Below are 25,950 nucleotides of genomic sequence, written 5' to 3'. Positions count from 1 at the left end.
ATATTCACTCCTCAGAGAAGTATTGCTATGGCATCTCTTATTTGCGCCTGAGAGAGATGTCACCTGGAACCCTGCACCTCCATCTAATACAGTAGTGTGACACTCTCTTTGTACTCCAGTCAAATTGTTACCAAACTAAAAATGCACTAGAATGTGCAGATAATGGTACACTGTAAGAACATTATTAAATAATTAGCAAAACAACCATATTTTAAAAAAGAAACATAGGTACCATCTAACATTGAGTACTTCAGTACTATTCCATCAAATGAAGGTGCTAATTGACGTGCAAATTCCCTTCAAATATTGATAAACCTGTTGAACAATGATTTATTCATGATATTTGCTTCCATGAAATTTGTAGATAAATTTCCATCCCAAGGCTCCTAAAGACTATTAAAAAAAAATCTATGTTACCTGTGTCCATTCATTGGTCTGAGGGTCATAGGATTCCATCGTGTTTAGATAAGTTTGTCCATCATATCCGCCAACTGCATATAGCCTATCTCCAAGCAGACAGACTCCAACTGCATCACGGGGGACACTCACTGGAGCTATCATTGTCCAAGTATCAGTCTTAGGATCATATCTACAAATGAACATGAAGAAACACATCAAAAGTAGAAAAGCTTATTACTATTTTGAAGTTGAGTGATTAAATCAGCTTGTTCATTAATTCATCTTGATGTTTCATTTGTATGCTTGAGGTAAAAAAATGCTTTAGCTCAGTTGTCTTTGCTGGACGTACAATCTTGCCCTAACACAAATTTCAACATGGAACCCAATGTTCAAGGAGACACAGAGGATATTTTCAACAGTAACTAATATCTTTAAACTAATCTAATTTTTTTGCTAGGTTTATTTATCAAGAGCTAGGTTAAGTTAAATTTGGATCAGAATGATTTCAAATTCCATTCATACTTGTTGGTATTGATGAAGCTTATATTAGTAATTTACTATAATTTGAAACATGCAGTGCTTTAGAATACATTTAATGGTGTTTTACAATGCCTGGACAAATGTTGTGTGTCATGAATAGAGAACAATTCTATTGAATATTCATGAATATCTACTCTGTGTTAATTAAACCATTGATATGAGTTGCAGCATACCTTCTCAAAGCAGCTCAACTTCTTAAAACTGGTACTTCAATGGCTAAAGACCTCAACAGATTATTTTAAGGAAGCAGCATTCTAATGCTAACCCTTTCTGTAACTGGCTGTTCCAACCAGCAGAGAAATGTGCCTCAAAGATTATGATCCACTATTCATTTAGCTCATGGGAGGTTGGTACCCTAATGTCATCTACTTGCATTTTTTTGTCCTTAAACAAAAAAAAATCTCCATTTGATCATAAAGTCACTGAGTGGAACAATATTGAAAGACCTTTGACCCACCAAGTCAATGATGATCATCAAACATCTGATTTGCCGAGTTCCCTCAGTATTTTGCGCGCATTGCTCAAAATTCCCAGCATCTACAGAATCACTTGTGCCTCCGAAGAACTCAACGTATTACACTGTATCTGTGGAGGGAAATGGAAAGCTGACATTTTGGGACCAGAAATTGGGGAGTTGGCCAGTATAAAAATATGGAAGGAAGTAGTAGAGGAAGAGCTGCAGGTGATACATCCAGTGGAGGGTTTGATAGGCAGATGAGGGAGGGAGTAGAGTGGAAATGATACAAGGAGGAGGAAAGGAGGGGAACTAGTGCGAGGAATGTATGGGTGATGGTCATGGTGAGGGTGGTAGAGGTTATAGACAAAAGGTGATGGTGGATAACAAAGAGAGAAAAAAAAATGAAAGGGACAAGAGGGTGAGCGTTTCTGCTCCAGATGCAGGATCTTTACCCGAAATGTCAACTGTCAACTTCCCTCCATAGATGCTGCCTGAGTTCCTCCAATACTTTGTATGTTGCTCCAGACGCCAACATCTTTGGCCCCTTGTGTCTCCATCCTATATTTCAAGCCTAGTTTATGTCATTCCTCCAAATAAACAAATGATTGGGAGAAACTGGTAACAATGAATAACATCCCTCTATTAAATTTAAGACATAAACATGTTATGTTCTGAACCATTCCGGACACTAAGTAAAAAAACTATGAAGCTCCAGCAAACATCGCTCTTCCCTAATTTGTCTCAGGTTGTCACAAGACAATATTACACTACCTTTCCCATTCCTTCTCAGCCTGAAGAAGGGTCTTGGCCTGAAACATTGATTATTCATTTCCATAGCTGCTGCCTGACCTATTGAGTTCCTCCAGCATTTTGTGTGTGTTGCATTACATTGGCTTTTTTTTTGTTAAGCTGACTGTGGAAGTCAGTAAATGAACTGCAAATTTTCTTCATAGTCTGAGAAATGTTTTTCATTTTCAAAATACCTGGTGTCTTTTATGGCTCCACATTGATCACCTCACGATTATGTTTTAAAATCCAGCTGGCACAGATTTAATTCACTCAATTTGTCACCTATATCTAATAGATCTCTTGCCTGGATCAACCATTTTCCTTCTATTCTCTGCACTTTAACTAGATTCAATAGTTTCTTGTGTGGCAGCACACCGGATGCATCCAGGAGGTCGATATAAAGTGTATCTATTGGTATTGCCTAGGTCCTCAAGGATAAAATGTGTTCTTTCCAAATATATGTTTACTTACTCTAATTGGTTCAACTAGCTCCAAGTCATCAGGCACTCTTTACTTAATAGTACATGCCAGTAATGTGATGTAGATTTAAGCGTCAAAAATACAAACCCCATTTCCAGAAAAGTTGGGATATTTTCCAAAATGCAATAAAAACAAAAATCTGTGGTGTGTGAATTCACGTGAACCTTTATTTAACTGACAAAAGTACAAAGAAAAAAAATTCAATAGTTTTACTGACCAACTTAATTGTATTTTGTAAACATACACAAATTTAGAATTTGATAGCTGCAACACACTCAACAAAAGTTGGGACAGAGGCATGTTTACCATTGTGTTACATCGCCTTTCCTTCTAATAACACTTTTTAATCGTTTTGGAAATGAGGATACTAATTGTAGTAGATTTGCAATTGGAAATTTTGTCCATTCTTGCTTGATCTAAGACTTCAGCTGCTCAACAGTCCGTGGTCTCCGTTGTCTGATGCTCCTCTTCATGATGCGCCATATATTTTCAATAGGAGACAGATCTGGACTGGCAGCAGGCCAGTCAAGCACACGCACTCTGTGTCTACAAAGCCACGCTGTTGTAGCCCATGCAGAATGTGGTCCGGCATTGTCCTGCTGAAATAAGCATGGACGTCCCGGGAAGAGACGTCGCCTTGATGTAACATAGGTCTCTCTAAAATCCTAATATACACCTCAGAGTCAATGGTACCTTCACATACATGCAACTCACCCATGCCGTGGGCACTGGTGCACCCCCATACCATCACAGATGCTGGCTTTTGCACCTTTCACTGCTAACAATCGTTTTCATCTTTGGCACGGAGAACTCGACGCCCGTTTTTTCCGAAGACTAGCCGAAATATGGACTCATCTGACCACAGCACATGGTACCATAGTCTTTCGGTCCAGCTGAGATGAGCTCAGGCCCAGAGAACTCGCCGGCGTTTCTGCATCGAGTTGATGTATGGCTTCCTCCTTGTGTAATACAGTTTCAAGTTGCATTTCTGGATGCAGCGACGGACTGTGTTGAGTGACAATGGTTTCCTGAAGTATTCCCGAGCCCAAGTGGCTATAATTGTCACAGTAGCATGACGGTTTCTTAGGCAATGCCGCCTGAGGGCTCGAAGATCACATGCATTCAGCAGTGGTTTCCGACCTTGCCCTTTACGCACTGAGATGTCTCTGAATTCTCTGAATCTTTTCACAATATTATGTACTGTAGATGTTGAAAGACCTAAATTCTCTGCAATCTTGCATTGAGAAATATTCCTTTTGAACTAACAATTCTCTCACGAATTTTGGCACAAAGGAGTCTGTCCTAACTTTTGTTGAGTGTGTTGCAGCCATCAAATTCTAAATTTGTGTATATTTACAAAATACAATTAAGTTGGTCAGTAAAACTATTGAAAATCTTTTCTTTGTACTTTTGTCAGTTAAATAAAGGTTCACGTGAATTAACATATCACAGATTTTTGTTTTTATTGCATTTTGAAAAATATCCCAACTTTTCTGGAAATGGGGTTTGTAGATACATCTCTGTATCTAGAAATACGTTCATATTATGTTTCTATTGGGCAGAGTGTTATCTGGTGTTGGCTTCTCAGTGATGCAACTTGCATTCAATTTTCATTAATAATTAAAGTCTAAAGAAATGATAGTTGTGTGTTTATCTTATGAAACAAAAAGTTTCTTATAAAACAAAATTTTTACCTCTTCTGGAGACGTAACCAAACTCAATTGCAATTACATGCATGAAAACATTCTACCTTTATTTTCTAGACTGGGCCAGTAACATCATGAATGATCCCACCCACCCTGCTCATAAACTAATTGTCCCACTCCCATCTGGGACGAGTCTTTGTAGCATCCATGCCAGGACCACCAGACCCAAAAACGGTTACTTTCCTCAAGCAGTAAGGCTGATCAACACATCCACTAATGAACCTTTCCATACCCCACACCATCACTACTTTATAATTTACTGTCGGTCACATTATGTACAGACACTCCTGTGCCTAGTGTCATTTTATTGACATACAATCAAACTATGCACTGTATATAAGCTACATTGTGTTCTTCATCTTATTGTGTTCTTTTTGTGCTACATCTGATCTGGGGTAAAAATTATTTTGTTCTCCTCTACACTTCTACACTGGAAATGACATTAAACTATCTTGAATTAGGGTACAAGGTCTAATATGTATTCTGATTGTATCACATAGTGTATAATATACATGATTAGTCAGTGCTTTGTAAAAAAACAAATCTGTTGATAGTCCCTGAATTGTGTCTTTTTGCAGGAGAGTGTTAAGTTTACTCCTACTGAAAGATGTGCTGGTGTATGTTCTACCTCAGAAGCTGTTAAATGAAGTGCCCACTTTCTGATACCTGGATTATACTCTCAATTAGTTAGTTGCTGAACTAGGGACAGGAGCACTTAAAAAAAAAACAAATAGTTCATACTGACCATATACAAGGAAGACTGGTCACTCTGCAGACCAAAGACTTACCTACTGCATAAAGATGAATGTTGCCGTAATGCTTCAAAGGGCTCTGGCTCATGCAACCATGAGGACAGGAATGAGAATTTCATCCATCATATCTGTTTTACCATATTTTTAACATTTAGTTGAGCGAGCTAACGCTTTTCTCTGGAGCAAAGGACGGTGAGAAGTAAGCTGGTAGAGCCATATAAGATTATAAGAGGTATAAGATAGAGTGGAGAGCCAGCACCTTTTTCTCAGGGTGACAATGGCTGATATTGGAGGATATCCTTTTAAGGTGGCTGGAGGAAAGGGGAACATCAGAGGTGGGTATGTTCACAAAGAGAGTGCTAAATGCTTGGACGGCACTGAAAGGGAATGTGATAATGGCGGATACATTAGGGACATTTAAGAGGTTCTTAGATAAGCACATGCATGAAGGAAAATGGAGGGTTATTGTCTATGCAGGAGGGAAGGTTTAGGTTGATCATGGATTAGGTTAAAAGGCCGGGATAATATCATGGACAAAAGTACGGTGCTGTACTGTTCTATGTTCTATAACATATCACAATTTTATTTCAGTCTTTCACCTCTCTACACAGTCCGAAAGCCGAGAGCAGTGGTTTGAAGCAGGAGCATCATGGCCTCCAACTGCATAAAGAAAACCATCGCATGTTGCCACACCCACGCCTCCTCTTCTCTTGGACATGGGTGTACACATACTCCATTTATTGGTGTGTGGATCATAGCACTCAATAGATTTGAGGCAAGCACTTCCATCTCGACCCCCTACAGCATACAACCTGTTGACAAAGTAAAAGATGCTCAGTAAATCTACATTATTGCATTGGTAATGCTGATACAAAAATCACAGGTAGTAGAACCTTACTATTGTTTTGACAGCTCTTTGAAAGAATTATGCCATTAGCCTGTCTCTGAATCTATTAACCCTGAGTCTATTAGCCTGACTCTAAATCTATTAACTCTTAAGTTCCTCCATGTCTGTGTCTGAAGTAGGTGTCCCTTTCTCATGAGACTAGATCTACTAGTTGTGGCCTTCTTCAAGCAGAGGTTGCATTGTCTCACTTTACATTTTGTCAAGCCCTTCAGATTCATGCTTTATCAAGATCACCCAAAATCCAGAGGTTATCAGCCCAATTAACCCAACCTATGACCATAAGGCAATACTTTTGATCCCAGGAATCAATTTAACTTCTAACACTAGTGGATTTCAGAAGATAACAACCTACTGAAAATACTCTAATTGTCATAAACTTTATCCTCAATATTACTAAGCCATTTACAATTGAGTACATGTTACTCTCATTGAACACCTTATTAAATGACCTTCTCATTTAAAAATGAGAAGGTAATTAAGACCTTTTTAAACTACTGCTGGTTATTTATTGAATTAATCACTTGGTTTGTTTCTTCCTTTTGAAAATGCACAATTATTATCTATTGAGCTCCTGAATGTATTAACATTCTGAGCAGTGCTAATGAAAGACATAAAATTTTATTCTAAAATCAACCTCTAAAAATTCACCTTGACACTGAATCTGACTGCTTCCCAGAACTGTTAAGAATTGCTAGCTACAATGTTTGTGAAAGTTTTTGTTTATATATATTATTGGCCTGTATTTTTACTTACAGTGGTTTGCCCTCTACCTTATTCACCATCTTGAACTTATGATGCCTGATTGCAGATCAGTCTTGTTTGTTCAGAGCATATCAGGACTGAGTAATGAGGCTCTAAGCATTGATAGGGCTTTAGACAACATAATGGCATAAGGAGAATGAGCCAGAACCCACCACAACCACCGACTCCCTCTGGAATCTATTGACAGCTGGTAAAGCCTTACAACGGTTTAGCCAGCTGGTGAATATATTAAACTGATCTAAATGTTCCTTATAGTCAGAAATACTTAATTAAAAATAGAATTTCAAAATTTAAAATTTAAATAAAATACTCAGTTAAAATTCTAAATTACTTTTCATTAACTGAAAACATTAAACAAACCTCTAAATCTATTACATATCTTTCATTTTAAGGTAGCTTTATATCTTCTCACTCAATTCACCACAACTGCTCCCTGTAGTGACAGTTCCACGTCTCACCACCCCCAGTAATTTATAATAGATTTTGGAGGGGATTGTCTTACTTGTATAGTCTTTGGATTTGAATTTAAACACTTTCTCACATCTTTCCATTTTAATGTTCTCTTCCAACTTTGATAATCTCCATTAGGTCTTCCCTGCCTTACCTTATCAAGAGTAAAGAAACCCTGATCAGCTTCTCCATTCTGTTACATTCTTGTCAACCATCTACGTACCTTCTTCATTGTCTCTTTATGCATGGATTTAATCCCATGACCCTGTTTGTCTAATGTGGCAGGATATGTACCATGGGTTGCTTTGGGCCAAGGATGCTGTTTTCCTGCACTACTTAGATGGCGTAGCTCATACAATAGAGCTGCTGCCTCAGAGACCTGAGTTTAGTGCTGACCTCAAGTGCTGCCTATGTGGAGTTTGCAATTTCTTCTTGTTAAGTGTATCCTCTGGGTGTTCCACTTTTCCTCCACATCCCAAAGACGTGTGGTTTAGTAAACTAATTGGCCCCTGTAAACTGTCTCTAGTGAATAGAGGAGTGGTAGAATCTTGGAGGAGTTGACGAGAACGTGGGGAAAATGCACCCAAAAATGGGATTAATGTATGATTAGTGTGATTGAGTGGTTGATAGACAACATGAACTCAGTGAGCCGAACAGTCTGTTTCCATGCTGTATTTATCTATTACTCTATGGCCATGAATAATTGAATGCCAACTGTTTCTTTTTCATTTCTCACCTAGTATTTTTTGGGATGTGGGTAGTATTGAAAATCCCAGCATTTATTGCCCATCCGTACTTACCCTTGCTGATGGTGAACTATCTTCTTGGGATATTTCAGTCTTGGTGGGTATTAAAGTCATGGTGGTAAGTAGGGAGGACAATATTCTCTACTTCCAAGTTGGGATATTGCGTGACTTGGCTATGAACCCAGAAATGGTGCGCTATTCTTACTTGCAGGATGGATTTATTAGATTGGGAGGTGCCAATGACTGAGTGAGTTACTATTTGGTCTATTTCTCTATATTTATTGGATTATGACAAGAAGGATGTTTTGGAGATCTTTGATCAATATGTATTGCCACCATCCACTGAACTTTCTTTTATATTTATTTCTTCATAGGCTACAGATGTCATTGAGTCTGCCTGTGTTTATTGTCCTTCCCTAATTATCTTGGAACTGAAGCGGCAGTTAAGAGTTAACCTGACTGATGGTCTGGGAGTCATATAAATGTCACGCCAGGTAAGGACTACAGATTTCCTTCCATGAGTAAACTAGATAGGATTTTAACAACAAAATGACAAAATGACTATTGTTACAACTAGACTTTTCATTTAAAGTTCCAGATTTATTCTTTTAATGATTAATGATGCGAGAATTGAGTTGCTGATACAATAAGTTAAGCATGTCCTTATAACATCAAAGAGTAATACAACATGAAAATAGGCCCTTTGGCCAACCTCATCCATGCCATCCATAGCATCCACCAATCTCGTTCTACTTCACTTCACTTGACCATTATATCCCTCTAACCATGTACCTATCCAAATGTCTTGTAAACGTTGTTATTATACCTGCCTCAACCACATTCTCGGGCAGCACGTTCCGTATCTGGACCACCCTCTGTATGAAGAAGTTGCCTCTCAAACCCCCTTTAAACCTTTTCCTACTACCATAAGACCATAAGCTGTAGGAGCAGAAGTAGGCCTTTTGGCCCATCGAGTCTGCTCCACTATTCAATCAAGGGCTGGTCCAATTCTTCCAGTCATCCCCACTCCCCTACCTTCTCCCCATACTCTTTGATGCCCTGGCTAATCAAGAACCTATCTATCTCTGCCTTAAATACACCCAATGACTTGGCCTCCACAGCTGCTCGTGCCAAAAATTCCACAGATTTACCATCCTCTGACAAAAGTAATTTCTCTGCATCTTTGTTCTAATGGAAGTCCTTCAATCCTGAAGTTGTGCCCTTTTGTACTAGACTCGCCTGCCATGGGAAGTAACTTTGCTAAATCTAATCTGTTCAGGCCTTCTAACATTCGGAATGTTTCAATGAGATCCCCCCTCAATCTCCTGAACTCTAGGGAATACAGCCCGAGAGCTGCCAGAAGTTCCTCATACGATAACCCTTTCATTCCTGGAATCATTCACATGAATCATCTCTGAACCCTCTCCAATGTCAATATATCCTTTCTAAAATAAGGAGCCCAAAACTGCACACAATACTCCAAGTGTGGTCTCACGAGTGCTTTATGGAGCATCAACATCACATCCTTGCTCTTATATTCTTGACCTCTATAAATAAATGCCAACATTGCATTTGCCTTCTTCACCACCAACTCAACCTGAAGATTAACCTTTAGGGTATTCTGCACAAGGATTCTCCAGTCCCTTTGCATCTCTACATTTTGAATTCTCTCCCCATCTAAATAATAGTCTGCCCATTTATTTCTTCCACCAAAGGTCATGACCATACACTTTCCAACATTGTTATTTCACTTGCCACTTCTTTGCCCATTCCCCTAAACTATCTAAGTCTCTCCGCAGGCTCTCTGTTTCCTCAACACTACCCACTCCTCCACCTATCTTTGCACCATCAGCAAAGTTAGCCTCAAACCCATTAATCCCATAGTCCAAATTATTGACATAAACCCGTGCCCTCAACTTTTCAGTTCCCCTTCCTTTGAGAATAAAAACTGTGTGTAATGACCCTATCTATGCCCTTCATGATCTTATACACCTCTAGAAGATCATTCCTCAATCTCATATGTTCCAAGGATCAAAGTGATTACCCTCTCCCTATACATCCTCATATATCATCTTTTCACTCTTTCTAGATTAACGGTGTCTTTCCAATACTAGATCAACCAAACTGTACTCAATACTCCGAGTACAGCCTCACCAATATATTGTACACTGTATCATAATGCCTTGTTCTAATAGAACATGGAGTTAATTACATTGCTACTTTCTTTAAATTTCACAATGGTGGTATTGATTTGGTACATTTATTAGTCAGCTTGTACAATAGTGATATATTCAAACTAGAATACACTCTTAAAGGCATATTCTCTACTCACTTGCCATTTAATGCTGCCACTCCCACTGTGCTTCGAGCAACAGACATGCTGGCCACAAAGGTCCACTGGCAGGCTTGTGGATCCCACCGTTCCACAGTATTTAGGTAACTCCAGCCATCATGGCCACCTACTGCATACATTGGTCCTTCTAACACAGCAACACCTGAATTAGATGGAAAGATGTTAATGGAGCAGACAGGAGTGAATCACGAGCCACAGGTTGTGCCAATCGTGAAAGGTAGTTGGCTGTTGTTCTCTGTCCATCTGTGTTCAGGTTTTGGGAAGTAGTACTGTTTGGAGCTTATTTACTGGTTTGAATCACCATTCCTTTTTGTTGCAAAGCAAGATGCAGAAGATGCTTAACAGGCAAGATATCACCTGTGAACACAGAACTACAGTTCATGCTGCAGGCTGGTGACCTCAGGGAGACGAAAAGCAAAAACTATTAAAACCAAATGCAATCACCCTTCAAAAAAAAATCATTGATCATTCGAAGTAAGGGTATTCACTAATTTTGCATCCCTATCTACAGATACTGTCTAAGCAAAATTTAATGTTAATTTCAGTTTTCTGGCCTGTGCAGTACATTCCATAATCCTAACCAAGTCCAGAGGGATAGAACTATACTCACTAGGTTCAGTTAGAGTGTATATTCCAATTAAACACTTGGATTCAGGTTGTCATGTGCAGTATTCTTTGCTTGAGTACAGCTCCGGAAAAGAAACTTGGCATTACCTCAGGTAGGCAGTGTGTTTAAGATTGTTTTAATTCCAGTGATGGTCAGAGTGAGGGGAAAAAAAATAAAACTAGTCTGATGTGGGTGAGATTTCGATTAAGCATATCCCAATTGGGTTTTACAGGCCATCTTCAGATTACGAGGGCCTGAATTATGGACACATTTAAATAATACCAAATTTAAAAGTACGATATATATACAAGCATTCATTTCTACAAATGCCAGAACTTTTTCTCTCTCTCTCCTCACTTTTAGTGATTCCTCTTCCTTATCATTCTGATGGGCTTTCAATGCTATGGACAAAAAGGATGTCTGTGAAAATTGAACCTTTTTTTTGTTACGTGGGGCAACCTTGTAATTTTATTTACCTCTAATCGAGACTTTTTTTACTTTTGATGGTTGTTTTTCTTAATAACCGTGATCCAATCTTTTGGCACATTGGCCTACATATATCAACGTATTGAGTACAGGAGATGGAATGTTATGTTGAAGTTATATAAGACATTGGTGAGGCCTAGTTTGGAGTGTGTGTGCAGTTTTGGTCACCTATCTACAGGAAAAATGTAAACAAGGTTGAAAGAGTAAGAAGAAATTTTACAAGGATGTCGCTGGGTCTGGAGAACCTGAGAGGAGATTAGACAGAGATATACAAAAATAAGAGGGTAAATATAAGGAGGCTTTTTCCTCTGAGGTTGAGAGGGACTAGAACCAGAGGTCATGGCTTAAGGGTGAAAGGTGAGAAGTTTAAGGGAAACATGAAGGGAAAGTTCTTCACTCATAAGGTTGTGGGGCTGTGCGATGAGCTGCCAGCTCAAGTGGTGCCTGCAAGCTGAATTTCAATGTTTAAGAGAGGTTTGGATAGGTACATGGATGGTAGAGGTATGGAAGGCTATGGTCCCAGTGCAGGTCAATGGGAAAAGGCAGTTTACATGGTTTCAGTATGGACTAGAGAGGCTGAAGGGCCTGCTTCTGTGCTCTACTCTATGACTCTATTCTGCTTAGTGTTATGCCAATAAAACATGCTATAGAGTCATAGAGTCATACAGTCCTTTGGACCAACTAGTCCATGCCAACCGAAATTCCAATCTAAGCTACTCCCATTTGCTCACGTTTAGCCCATGTACCTCTAAATCTTTCCAATCAATGTACCCATACAAGTGCTATTAATATACCTGTCTCAGCTTATTGAGTCCCAGCAACCTATGCTCTCTAGCACTTGATTTCCCCATCACTGGAAAAAAGATGCTTTCACCTTATCTATAGCCCTTGTGATTTCATACACCTCTATAAAGTCACTGCTCAGTCTCCTACATTCCAAGAACAAGGTCCCAGCCTGCCCAACCTCTGTCCACAACCCAGTCCGTTGAGTCCAGCAACATCCTCATAAATCTCCTTTGTACTCTTTCCAGCTTAATTGCATCTTTCCTATAGCAACGTGAACTGAACAAAATATTCCAAAAATTCAACATTGTGTACAACATCACATCCCAACTTTTGTGTTTCCATGGCTTGACAGTGTGCCAAAAGCCATGTAGTGAACTTCCATTTTTTGGCAGGATGGACCAGCAGAAAGTTCAAGTGTAAACCATTTCTTGACAGACATGTAGCAGGAAAATAACAACACAACAATTATTCCACAGGAATAAATCTTCCCATGCACCTTTAAATATTTCCAACCCATGTACCCATACAAGTGATTTCAGGATATGACCATTGATCAGAACATGTCTGAAATTCAATCTCACTGTAGTTTAATTTTGATTTGACTCCAAACAAGTTTCTCTGTTCTCCCCTACTATTTTTTATGTATGGAAAATATTCATCTTTTCTTCTTCCAGCAATATCTCATCTCTTCACACAGATTTCCCCACTGAGTTTCTGTAACTGCTGACTGAATTTTCATCACTTCTCTGGATTACTGCACAGTTTATGACCTTCAGCATACTACTCAGTTTGTGCTTGGTCTTACAACTGCACAGGTCTAGGCTGGATTTGTAGCCGGGGGGTGGGGGGCGGGTTGCAAAGACTTGTTTATCACAACTGTGGCTGAGATCACCAAAAAATTTAGGTTAATCTAAACACAGCTATTACTATCATTGAGACACAACTTGTGAGTGAGATAATTATGATGAATGAAAGAATATTGATAGCGTATATCATGACTACACAGATCAAACTATGATGATATTTTTCATTTGTAAAAAGTTAATCCAAATTAATGTGATCCATTTGCCTAGCAGCAATAACATTGCAAAAAGCGGTAATCAAATGTTGCTGAGATCCAACATAAACTATAAGCAAGTAAATGATGAAAAACTGTACATATAGCTTGATTTTTGCCTTAAAGGCTTTTGCAATTAAATGATGGCAAGACAGAATAGGGACAATTTGAAAGCTTGGTCAAAATAGTTCTGTCAGCCCTGAGTGAGTACATCCAAAATACTGGGTCAGATTGTGTTTGTCCCTTCTACACATTCCCTGAGAACTGCTGGCTTTCTTCTCTCTGCTCAGTTTGCCTCTGATTCACATGGTCATGCTTTAAGTCACAGTGGTCAGCAGTGAGCTGGAGCTGGATTCTCAATTCTCATACGTTGGACATCCCACTCACCATGGAAACTAGCTCAATTATGCTAAGCCAGAGGGCAGAATACATTTTACATCTGGACACCTGCTTTCAAGCCAAAGAGAGCTGAAATTAGGCACAGCTGATGGCCCTGCAAAAATCCAAGTACTGGTAACTGTGCTAATGTTTTTTTCTTTTATTTCACTTCATCTGATTTTCTTTTTTAAAAATGCCATTAGACTTTATTTGACAAGTTTGATAAACCCAATCTTTAGTTTTCAAATTATTTAAGTCTATTTAAATTATTTATACATTTCAAAACTGCTCAAAGACTTGACAGTGATAAGCTGTCAGCAAGTCTGTGGGGACACAAGAGACTGCTGATCCTGAAATCTGGAGCGACAGATAGCGCCTCGGGGAGACTCAGTTGGTCAAGCGCCATTTCAAGTTCAAGGTCAAGTTTGTTGTTATTCAATCATACACATGTACACAGCTAAACAAAATATCATTCCTCTGGGGCCAGGGTGCAAAACACAGTACATATAGTGACAGATACCACATATAGGTACAATCCACCACCTATAGTCACAAAATAATATTAGCACAAGTTCCTGAGTGCCATGGCCTGAAGACTTGCAGGTTGACATAAAGTGTGAGGTGCATGTTTATGTATGACAGTATAATGTTACGGGTACTATTAAAATAAAACAAGCAGAGGTAGAAATATGTGAAACAACAGCAATAAAAGATGAAAAGTGACCAGTGCAGAATGAGAGGGTGGGTGGTGGAGGTGAGGGTGGGGGTTGTTGGTATAGCAGCAGGGCATTCAGACAGACTGAATATATGTGCAAGGAGGCAGCAGGGTGAGGAAAGAAGCTGTTACGCAGCCTGACAGTTCCGGTTCTTACACTGTGGCACCTTCTACCTTATAGCAGGAGGTCAAAGAGATTGTGCGAAGGGTATTTGACAACGCTGGAGGCACTGTGTTTGCAATGCTTCTGATATATGTCCTGAAAGTGTGTGTGTGTGTTGGCGGGGGGGGGGGGGGCGGCGAGGAAAGTCCCCAATGATGGTTTCAGTGATGTCCTCAGTGCAATTCATTATGTAGCCAGTCCAGATCCTGCACGTTCATCAATATTGATATGATAACTATCTGTGAAAATAGTGACAATTCCTTTCCTCACACAAGTGCTTGGGTTGCTCTCGCACCTAGTTTGTTGCTGCAAAGGTTCTGCAGGCTATTCAGAGAGAGAATGTCATGATCTGACAGCTCAGACCTAGTTGTCACTTATGCCTGCTCCTTCTCACAGGTGGATTCTGAGTTACAAAAGGTTAGTTCAACCAGCCTTCCTCATGCAGATTAGGTTACTGTGAGAGAATGGGCTTGGGCAATAGTCCAGGACAATCCAGCCCATCATTACTCAATAAACCAATGCAATACTGCAACACAAGATCCAGCCAAATACCTAAGCAGGAAGTTCATTACTGCAGTGTCACAGTGAAATATTCTTCCATAGATAACTTGTTTTATTTATTAAAAAGGTCAGGTTCTTATACAATCCAGTCTCATAACCCTGTCCTATAAAGTCTCAAATTTTATTGCTTCAGTGATAGAGTATATTAAGTACAAGATTGGTAGTTAGCTTTGAAACTGCAGTATTAGGTACAAAGCAGTGGAATATAAAGGGAAAATGAGACCTGGTTGTCTCTGCTCAATCAGTGACAATGTGTTCTAAATTTAATAAGAGAATGTCAAAATGAATGCCCTCCATGTGGGCTTCCATCAAGCCATTACGACAATGATAAATGATGTTATTTCAAAAAACAAAGGGCTACAAGGAAAGCTAGTCCCTTCTCAGGTCAGCCTTCCTTTCCCTGTAATTACGGTGTTTGCCTTCAGGGAACCATTCTTACAAAATGTGCAGGAAATTTTCTATTATATTTAATTGGTTTCCAAAGTCTTTGCTTGCTGAATTATTTATGGTGGGATATTGGAAAGGGATTCTTCTTTTTTTCTCTCCCACGTCTACCTGTTTGAAGCTGCAGGTGGAAATACAAGGTGAAAAGCCAAGGACCTCATCAGTCCACTTCACTTAATCTTGTCCCACAATTTGATGAATCTAATTGAATGGGACTCAGCTAACATGGCACTTGATGCACAAAAACCATCTGATGTACTGTATAAGCAGCTTGATGGTGGGAACTCTGATCAAACCAAACAGCACATAACTACACTCTGTCTCTCTGCACAGACTTAATGTTATCATTATAGAGACAAACTTGCTCTCCACAAGGGATTGGTCAACCAATCTTGAATTCGAATTGTATGTACTGCTCCGAACCAATCACATGAAATCATAAGTGTCTTAAATCCCTTCACACTTTATTTTAGCACTGTTCATTTATTTATTAATGTAATTTATAGTAATTTTATACCTTTGCACTGTACTGCTGCCACAAAATAACATGTTTCAAATCACGGTAGTTAGTGATAATAAATCAGGATTGATTCTAATTCTTTTTCAGGTAAGATTGTGCATGATTAATTGTATCTCCATTAGACGTTCAGGGCTAGCAGAAACATTTTACAACCTCACTATAATATCTTAATTACCTAATTACTCCAACAGCGATGTTGCCCTTTTGGACCTGATGAAAATCTGCAAGAAAAGGCAAGTTTTTTTTTTTTCCTAACACTTAATTGAATAAGATTTAGTAAGTAATGTTAAATACAAATAATTTTTGAGATTCTTTTGAGATTCTGCAGGGGAAGATTGAAACATGGTTATTAATAGTAAATGAAATGAACTAGACAAACTTGATTTCAGAACTTTTAACAAAATTTTGTTGTCTGTTCAAGAGGCCAATTATTTTTTCCTTTTCCAAGGGAGGTTTATTTACTAATTACAGCATCTTATTACTGCAATTCTGCAATATTGCACAATTCACACTATTTAAAATAAATAAGTTTTGAATTATACAGCCATTTCTATCTCAAACACACATAACATCTGTAACACACAGGAAATTCCCCACTGTACCTACGGATACTGTGTGTCCCTTCCCCAGGGACAGACGGACTTCAGGTATCACTAACTTGTGCGTCCCTGAGAGTTGAAGGGTCTTGGCCGGAAATGTCAGTGGTTTACTCTTTTCCATAGATGGTGTTTGGCTGACTGAGTTCATCCAGCATTTTGTGTACGTTGCTTGGATTCCCAGCAACTGTAAGGTTTCCCTTGTTTTTTTTTTAATACCTGTTCCATTTCCAGCATTGAGGCCACAATATCATGTGCCATCTAAGTTACTTATGCCACTCATTCGTATTTCCTTGCAAGCTGCAATGGCTCAAATTCTAATGTGAAGCAAAGCAACACAAAACAAATTAGCAAACACGAGGAAATCTGCAAATGCTGGAAATTCAAGCAACACACACAAAAAAATGTTGGTGAATGCAGAAGGCCAGGCAGCATCTCAAGGAAGAGGTACAGTCGACGTTTCAGGCCGAGACCCTTCGTCAGGACTAACTGAAAGGAGAGCTAGTAAGAGATTTGAAAGTGGGAGGAGGAGGGGGAGGGGGAGATCTGAAATGATAGGAGAAGACAGGAGGGGGAGGGATGGAGCCAAGAGCTGGAAAGTTGATTGGAAAAAGGGATACAAGGCTGAAGAAAGGAGAGGATCACGGGACGGGAGGCCTAGGGAGAAAGAAAGGGGGAGGGGAGCACCAAAGGAAGATATAGTGAGTGGGATAGATGGGAAAAAAAAGAGAGAAAGAAAGGGGAAAAAATAAAAAAATAATAAATAAATAAGGGATGGGGGTAAGAAGGGGAGGAGGGGCATTAACAGAAGTTCGAGAAATCAATGTTCATGCCATCAGGTTGGAGGCTACTCAGATGGAATATAAGGTGCTGTTCCTCCAACCTGAGTGTGGCTTCATCTTTACAGTAGAGGAGGCCGTGGATAGACATATCAGAATGGGAATGGGACGTGGAATTAAAATGTGTGGCCACTGGGAGATCCTGCTTTCTCTGGCAAAAAAATCCAAGATGGTGCCTCTGAAAAATCAAGCAACACACACAAAATGCTGGTGGAACGCAGCAGGCTGGGCAGCATCTCTAGGAAGAGGTACAGTCGACGTTTCAGGCCGAGACCCTACGTCAGGACTAACTGAAAGAAGAGATAGTAAGAGATTTTAAAGTGGGAGGGGGTGGGGAGATCCAAAATGATAGGAGAAGACAGGAGTGGGAGGGAAGGAGCTAAGAGCTGGAAAGTTGATTGGCAAAAGGGATACGAGGCTGGAGAAGGGAGAGGACCATGGGACGGGAGGCCTGGGGAGAAAGAAAGGGGGAGGGGGGGGAACCCAGAGGATGGGCAAGGAGTTATAGTGATAGGAACAGAGGGAGAAAAAAGACAGGAAAAAAGGGGGGGGGAAAGGAGATAGATAGATAAATAAATAAATAAATAAATAATTAAGGGATACAAAGGGGAGGTGGGGCATTAACAGAAGTTAGAGAAGTCAGTGTTCATGCCATCAGGTTGGAGGCTACCCAGATGGAATATGTGTTGTTCCTCTAACCTGTGTGCAATTTCATCTTGACAGTAGAGGAGGCCGTCGATAGACATGTCAGAATGGGAATGGGATGTGGAATTAAAATGTGTGGCCACTGGGAGATCCTGCTTTCCCTGGCGGACAGAGCGTAGGTGTTCAGCGAAACGGTCTCCCAGCCTGCGTCGGGTCTCGCTAATATATTGAAGGCTGCATCAGGAGCACCGGGCGCAGTATATCACCCCAGCCGACTGACAGGTGAAGTGTCGCCTCACCTGGAAGGAATGTCTGGGGCCCTGAATGGTGGTGAGGGAGGAAGTGTAAGGGCATGTGTAGCACTTGTTCCACTTACAAGGATAAGTGCTGGGAGGGAGATCGGTGGGAAGAGATAGAGGGGATGAATGGACAAGGGAGTCGCGTAGGGAGTGATCCCTGCAGAAAGCAGAATAGAGGGGGGGAGGGAAAGATGTGCTTAGTGGTGGGATCCCGTTGGAGGTGGCAGAAGTTATGGAGAATAATATGTTGGACCCGGAGCCTGGTGGGGTGGTAGTTGAGGACAAGGGGAACCCTATTCCTAGCGGGATGGTGGAAGGATTGGGTGAGAGCAGATGTGCGTGAAATGGGAGAGGTGCGTTTGAGAGCAGAGTTGATAGTGGAGGAAGGGAAGCCCCTTTCTCTAAAAAAGGTGGACATCTCCTTCATCCTGGAATGAAAAGCCTCATCCTCACAACAGATGTGGTGGAGACAGAGGAATTGCGAGAAGGGGATGGCATTTTTGCAAGAGACAGGGTGGGAAGAGGAATAGTCCAGGTAGCTGTGAGAGTCCGTAGGCTTATAAAACATAGAACATAGAAGATAGGTGCAGGAGTAGGCCATTCGGTCCTTCAAGCCTGAACCGCCATTCAGTACAATCATGGCTGATCATCCAACTCAGAACCCTGTACCAGCCTTCCCTCCATACCCTCTGATCCCTTTAGCCACAAGGGCCAAATCTAACTCCCTCTTAAATATAGCCAATGAACTGGCCTCAACTGTTTCCTGTGGCAGAGAATTCCACAGATTCACAACCCTCTGTGTGAAGAAGTTTTTCCTAATGTCAGTCCTAAAAGGCTTCTCCTTTATCCTCACATTGTGACCTATTGTTCTGGATTTCCCCAACATCGGGAACAATCTTCCTGCAGCTAGCCTGTCCAATCCCTTTAGGATTTTATATGTTTCAATAAGATCCCCCCTCAATCTTCTAAATTCCAACGAGTATAAGTCCAGTTCATCCAGTCTTTCATCATATGAAAGTCCTGCCATCCCAGGAATCAATCTGGTGAACCTTCTTTGTACTCCCTCTATGGCAAGGATGTCTTTCCTCAGATTAGGGGACCAAAACTGCACACAATACGCCAGGTGTGGTCTCACCAAGGCCTTGTACAACTACAGTAGTACCTCCCTGCTCCTGTACTCGAATTCTCTTGCTATGAATGCGAGCAAACCATCCGCGTTTTTCACTGCCTGCTGTATCTGCATGCCCACTTTCAATGACTGGTGTATAATGACACCCAGGTCTTGTTGCACCTCCCCTTTTCCTAATCGGCCACCATTCAGATAATAATCCGCTTTCCTGTTTTTGCCACCAAAGTGGATAACCTCACATTTATCCACATTAAATTGCATCTGCCATGAATTTGCCCACTCACCTAACCTATCCAAGTCACCCTGCATCCTCTTAGTATCCTCCTCACAGCTAACACTGCCGCCCAGCTTCGTGTCATCCGCAAACTTGGACATGCTGCATTTAATTCCCTCATCCAAGTCATTAATATATATTGAAAACAACTGGGGTCCCAGCACTGAGCCTTGCGGTACCCCACTAGTCACTGCCTGCCATTCTGAAAAGGTCCGGTTTATTCCCACTCTTTGCTTCCTGTCTACCAACCAATTCTCTATCCACATCAATACCTTACCCCCAATGCCATGTGCTTTAAGTTTGCACACTAATCTCCTGTGTGGGACCTTGTCAAAAGCCTTTTGAAAATCCAAATATACCACATCCACTGGTTCTCCCTTATCCACTCTACTAGTTACATCCTCAAAAAATTCTATGAGATTCGTCAGACATGATCTTCCTTTCACAAATCCATACTGACTTCACGGCTTTCCAAATGTGCTGTTATCACATCTTTGATAACTGACTCTAGCAGTTTCCCCACCACCGATGTTAGGCTAACCAGTCTATAATTCCCCAATCTCTCTCTCCCTCCCTTTTTAAAAAGTGGGGTTACATTAGCCACCCTCAGGAACTAGTCCAGAATCTAACGAGTTTTGAAAAATTATCACTAATGCATCCACTATTTCTTGGGCTACTTCCTTAAGCACTCTGGGATGCAGACCATCTGGCCCTAGGGATTTATCTGCCTTTAATCCCTTCAATTTACCTAACATCACTTCCCTACTAACATGTATTTCCCTTAGTTCCTCCATCACACTGGACCCTCTGTCCCCTACTATTTCCGGAAGATTATTTATGTCCTCCTTAGTGAAGACAGAAGCAAAGTAATTATTCAATTGGTCTGCCATGTCCTTGCCCCCCATAATCAATTCAGCTGTTTCTGTCTGTAGGGGACCTACATTTGTCTTAACCAATCTTTTTCTTTTCACATATCTATAAAAGCTTTTACAGTCAGTTTTTATGTTCCCTGCCAGTTTTCTGTCATAATCTTTTTTCCCCTTCCTAACTAAGCCCTTTGTCCTCCTCTGCTGAACTCTGAATTTCTCCCAGTCCTCAGGTGAGCCACTTTTTCTGGTTAATTTGTATGCTTCTTCTTTGGAATTGATACTATCCCTAATTTCCCTTGTCAGCCACGGGTGCACTGCCTTCCTTGTGTACCACGACCTCTGGCTCCTCACCCTCCCACTTCAGGATATCTTGGACACGATCAGAAATATCCTGGACCCTGGCACCAGGGAGGCAAACTACAATCCGGGTCTCTGGACTGCGTCCACAGAATCGCCTATCTGACCCCCTTACTATCGAGTCCCCTATTACAACTGCCCTCCTCTTCCTTTCCCTACCCTTCTGAGCCACAGGGCCGGACTCTGTGCCGGAGGCACAGCCACTGTCGCTTCCCTCAAGTAAGCTGTCCCTCCCAACAGTATTCAAACAGAATTACTTATTGTCAAGGGGCACAGCCACCGGGGTACTCTCTATTACCTGACTCTTCCTCTTCCCCCTCCTAACCATGCCCCACTTGTCAGCCTCCCGTGGCCCTGGTGTGACCACCTGCCTGTAACACCTCTCTATCAGCTCCTCACTCTCCCTGTGCAGACAAAAGTCATCGAGCTGCAGCTCCAGTTCCCTAACGTAGTCCCTTAGGAGCTGCATCTCAGCGCACCTGGCGCAGATGTGGACGTCCGGGAGGCTTGGAGACTCCAGGGCCTCCCACATCCGGCACCAAGAACAACAAACTTCCCTCACACTCATACTGCCCCTCTCCTCAGATAACAACAAAAAATGAATACCAAACCTTCCCCGCCTTGCCCATTTCCGCCTAAGCCCATTGAGCTCAAGCCCTTAAGCCTTCACTCTGCCACCCACAAACGACGCTGCCCGCTGTATAAGGCTCTGTTCCTTTTAAATCTTCCACGCTTCACTGCCCGACGTCACACGCCTGTGTAGTCCCGCCTCTCTGAACGCTGATGGAAAAAAAAACGAAAAATTCAAAAATGGCTTCCTCCACACTCCCGCTCCGATTCTCAGACTTCCTTCTTCGAATAGTAGACATCAGTAGATAAGCTGTCTCCAGAGATAGAGACATAAAGATCAAGAAAGGGGAGGGAGGTGTTGGAAATAGACCAGGTAAACTTGAGGGCAGGGTGAAAGTTGGAGGCAAAGTTAATGAAGTCAACAAGCTCAGCATGGGTGCAGGAAGCAGTGCCAATGCAGTTGTCGATGTAGCGAAGGAAAAGTCCCTTTTGCCAATCAACTTTCCAGCTCTTAGCTCCATCCCTCCCCCTCCTGTCTTCTCCTATAATGTTGGATCCCGCCCTCCTCCTCCCACTTTCAAATCTCTTACTATCTCTTCTTTCAGTTAGTCCTGACGAAGGGTCTCAGCCTGAAACGTCATCTGTATCTCTTCCTATAGATGCTGCCTGGCCTGCCGCGTTCACCAGCATTTTTTGTGTGAGTTACAAAACAAATTAGAATCTGTTAGGTTAACCAGTTTCAATCTTGGGCCAACAGAAAGGAGATGCAGGAAAATACTCAGTTTGTCAGGCTGCATCTGTGGAAAGAGAAAGATACTTATAGACTTTTCAGTCTGACAGATTATTTTTGATCTGAAAAGAAATTCTATTTCTTTTTCCACAGATGATGAGTGTTTCCAGAATTTTTTGTTTTGTTATAGATTTCTAGCACTTCTGATTTCCACTTAGAACTGTATATTCAATAATTGTAACACACCCTGACTATCAATAAACCAAGCAATAAACTATCAAAGCACTATCATAATCTTGAACCTCAGAAATATCCCACCATACATTGTTTTAAATGTTCACTTAGATAAAAAAATAGGTTATGATCAAAATGCATGTTTCTGATTAACTTGAACATTAATGAACAAAAATGTGTTTTTTATAATTGAAATTTCAGGTTGTGATTGGAAAGTTAATGTTACCTTTATTCCTCAATTATACTTTAATACGAGCAAAGGAGGACTCCTTTTAAGGACTGGCATAAACATAATTTGCAGCTTTTTGCAAAATGACAATTATTTTACTGATTTACTTAAGAAGTAGATCTGTGTAATCCTTACCCGAACCTAGGACCGAATTTAGTGCAAGTAACCTTCAGTCATATTGCACAACCAACAAGTCAAATGGTCAGTGAATTTCCTAGTAACAATTATTAAATTGTAGAATGCATTTCTAAAAGCAGTAAGAGCAATAACAGATAATAGGAATTTACATTTGGGTTATTCTAAAGCAATAACCCTCATGACGACTATTTTGTAAGAATGCAAAGTAAAGCAGAGTCCCCAATAATGATGCATTAGTATTGTATACTATGGTACCACAGCAACTATAAATATAACTTTGAAGCTCACACACAGGATTTATCAAATACATCTATTGTCTGCCAACCATTTTTTAAATATTTAACAAATATGAATTAAGAGTTTAAATTTGAGCCATTCTGATGAAGAAACTTTGTGTTTGAAATATTACATATATACATTTTTACAACAGAGATTATTGTAGATGGTCAACAGGACAACAGTGTTTCGGGCTGAGTAATCCAGAAGTTCTGTGCCAATCACTTCTGACACCTGTGGATAGCTGCCAAAGCTCGGTGTGTGTTTGCTTTGCCGGCTGTTAACACTCATTAAATTTTGAATGTCTCTGACTTTCAGAACATATTATAATTGGCATGAAAAATGTTTCATTAAGAAAAAGCACTTTTTTGAAATATTAGCTAAACTTATGAAAATATTTGCAAATATTTAGAAAACATGAAATGAAAATAAGGAATCAAAACTAGCTTGGCTGTCAATGCATCCAGAAGATTCCTTCAGTTAAATGTAGTAAGACTGGATTCTATAATTGAGCCAAATAATAGATTCAGATCACTGTGAACAGAAAGGACAATGTGTCCCAAAAATGTCCAGTGTTTGGCTTATTATTGGCACATGTACTGAGTTTCAGTGAAAAAATGTTTGCTTTGCATCCCATCCATCCAAATTATTTCATCCCACCAGTTCACTGAGGTTGAACAAGGGAAACAATAACAGAATGCAGAATGAAGTGTTACAGAGAAAGTGCAGTACAGTCAGATAATGGGTGACCACCAGGCAAAGTAAGAGGAGTAAGCAGTTAGTACAGGGTTCCCCTGTGGCCATTCTCCTCAGCAACAAGTAAAGCCCTATGGATACTGCTGGGGTGGGGGGGGGGGGATAATTTCTCAAATATTAAATGGCTTAGATAGAGTGGATGTGGAAAGGATGTCTCCTATAGTGGCGGAGTCTGGGACCAGAGGGTACATCCCCAAAATACAGGGATGCCCATTTAGAACACAGATGAGCAGGAATCTCTTTAGCTAGAGAGTAGTAAATCGGCGGAATTCATTGCCACAGACAGCTGTGGAGGCCAAGTCATTGGGTATATTTAAAGGGGAGGCTGATAGGTTCTTGATTTGTCAGGGTGTCAAAAGTCATGGTGAGGAGGCAGGAGAACGATAATAAATCGGCCATGATGGAATGGCGGAGCAGACTTGGTGGCCTAATGGCCTAATTCTGCTCCTATGTTTCTGGTGTTTATAATATGAAAAACTCATGATGAGGTAGATTGTGAGGTCAAACGTAGATCTTAACATACTAGTGGACCATTCCATAACCTTATACCAGCAGGGTAGAAGCTGTCCTTGAGCATGGTGTTATGTGCTTTGGTGCTCTTCTGCTTGATGATGGAAAGGGGGAAAAGATAATGTCCAGGGTGGATCGAATCTTTTATTATGTTGGCTGCTTTACTGAGGCACTGAGAAGTATAGACAGAGCCCATGGAAGGGAGGCTACTTTCCATGGTGTGCTGAGTCCTGTCCGAAACCCTGCAGATTCTTGCAGTGCCAGGCAGATTATTTGCCATACTAAGTTGCCAGTCCAGTGTGTAAAGGGTAGTTTTAATATGCTTCTTTGGACTTCTCCTCAGACTGGGAGCATAAACACTGCCAGGAACATGGAGTTATCTGAGGTAGCCATTATCATCTCTAGGAAGTCCCAAACAGGCAAAAGGGCATGACATACTTTGTAACCTTATACCTCTTCAAGTTCTCCATCATCTGTCACCATCACTGATCCAAATCCACAAATCTGCTTGGTTACGTCCTGTTACAGCTGAGTACCTGTCTGCTATAGTAAGAGAGGGAGATCTGCCTATTCATTGGGTGCATGCTGCTATTAATAGCAGAAAGTAACATCTCAGCCCTGCTCTTGGACTTATGTGAATCGATAAGTCCTATCTCCTCTTATTTCTTTTTTTTTTTCTCATGCAAAATCATGATATGGAAAATAGCCAAATTTGGTGGTGAACACAAACAAAATAATAAAGAGTCGATGTTTCAGGCCGAGATCCTTTATCAGGACTGAAAAGGAAGGGGGGAGCCAGAATAAGAAAGCAGGGGGGGAAGGGAGGAAGGAGGACAAGCTAGAAGATGATAGGTGAAGGCCAGGTGTATGGGGGAAGGGGATATGAAGTAAGAAGTTGGGAGGTGATAGGCGGAAAAGGTAAAGGACTGGAGAAGAAGGAATCTGTTAAGAAAGGAAAATGGACCATAGGAGAAAGGGAAGGAGGAGGGGGGGGGTCCAGGGGGAGGTGATAAGCAGGTGAGAGGACGTGAGAGGGGGACCAGAGCAGAGAATTGAAGAGGAGGAAAGGAGAGGGGCAAAATTATTGGAAGATGGAGAAAGCAATGTTCATGCCATCAGGTTGAAGGCTATGCAGGTGGACTATGAGGTGATTCTCCTCTAACCTGAGAGTGGCCTCATAATGGCTGTAGAACAGGCCATGGACCGATGCATCAGAATGAGAATGGGGATTGGAATTTAAATGGTTGGCTATTGGGAAATCTGCATGGAGCAAAGGTGCTTGACAATGCAGTTCCCCAATCCACTTGAGTCTCACCAATGTAGAGGAGGCCACTTTGGGAACACAAGATACAGTTGCTGACCCCAATAAATTTGCAGGTGAAGTGTTGCCTTACCTGAATGAAGAAGAGAGAGGAGATGAATGATCAGTTGTAGCACTTCT

General features: G+C 41.0%; 1 protein-coding gene across 1 annotated transcript in view; it reads right to left on the bottom strand.

Moving 5' to 3' along the window:
- Positions 1 to 408: 408 nt before the first annotated feature.
- The window catches only part of LOC140198407 (kelch-like protein 1), a 231,910-nt gene continuing 206,368 nt past the window's right edge, over positions 409 to 25,950 (bottom strand). Inside the window, exons 7-9 of the mRNA XM_072259500.1 lie at positions 10,321 to 10,483; positions 5,723 to 5,935; positions 409 to 589 (exon numbers count right to left, since the gene is read on the bottom strand). Of these exons, the coding sequence (XP_072115601.1) occupies positions 409 to 589; positions 5,723 to 5,935; positions 10,321 to 10,483 (557 nt within the window). The remainder of the gene's footprint in view (positions 590 to 5,722; positions 5,936 to 10,320; positions 10,484 to 25,950) is intronic.

This window comes from Mobula birostris, chromosome 5 (assembly GCF_030028105.1).
Source record: "Mobula birostris isolate sMobBir1 chromosome 5, sMobBir1.hap1, whole genome shotgun sequence".
Lineage (NCBI taxonomy): Eukaryota > Metazoa > Chordata > Chondrichthyes > Myliobatiformes > Myliobatidae > Mobula > Mobula birostris.
This window is presented reverse-complemented; position numbering and strand designations above follow the sequence as displayed.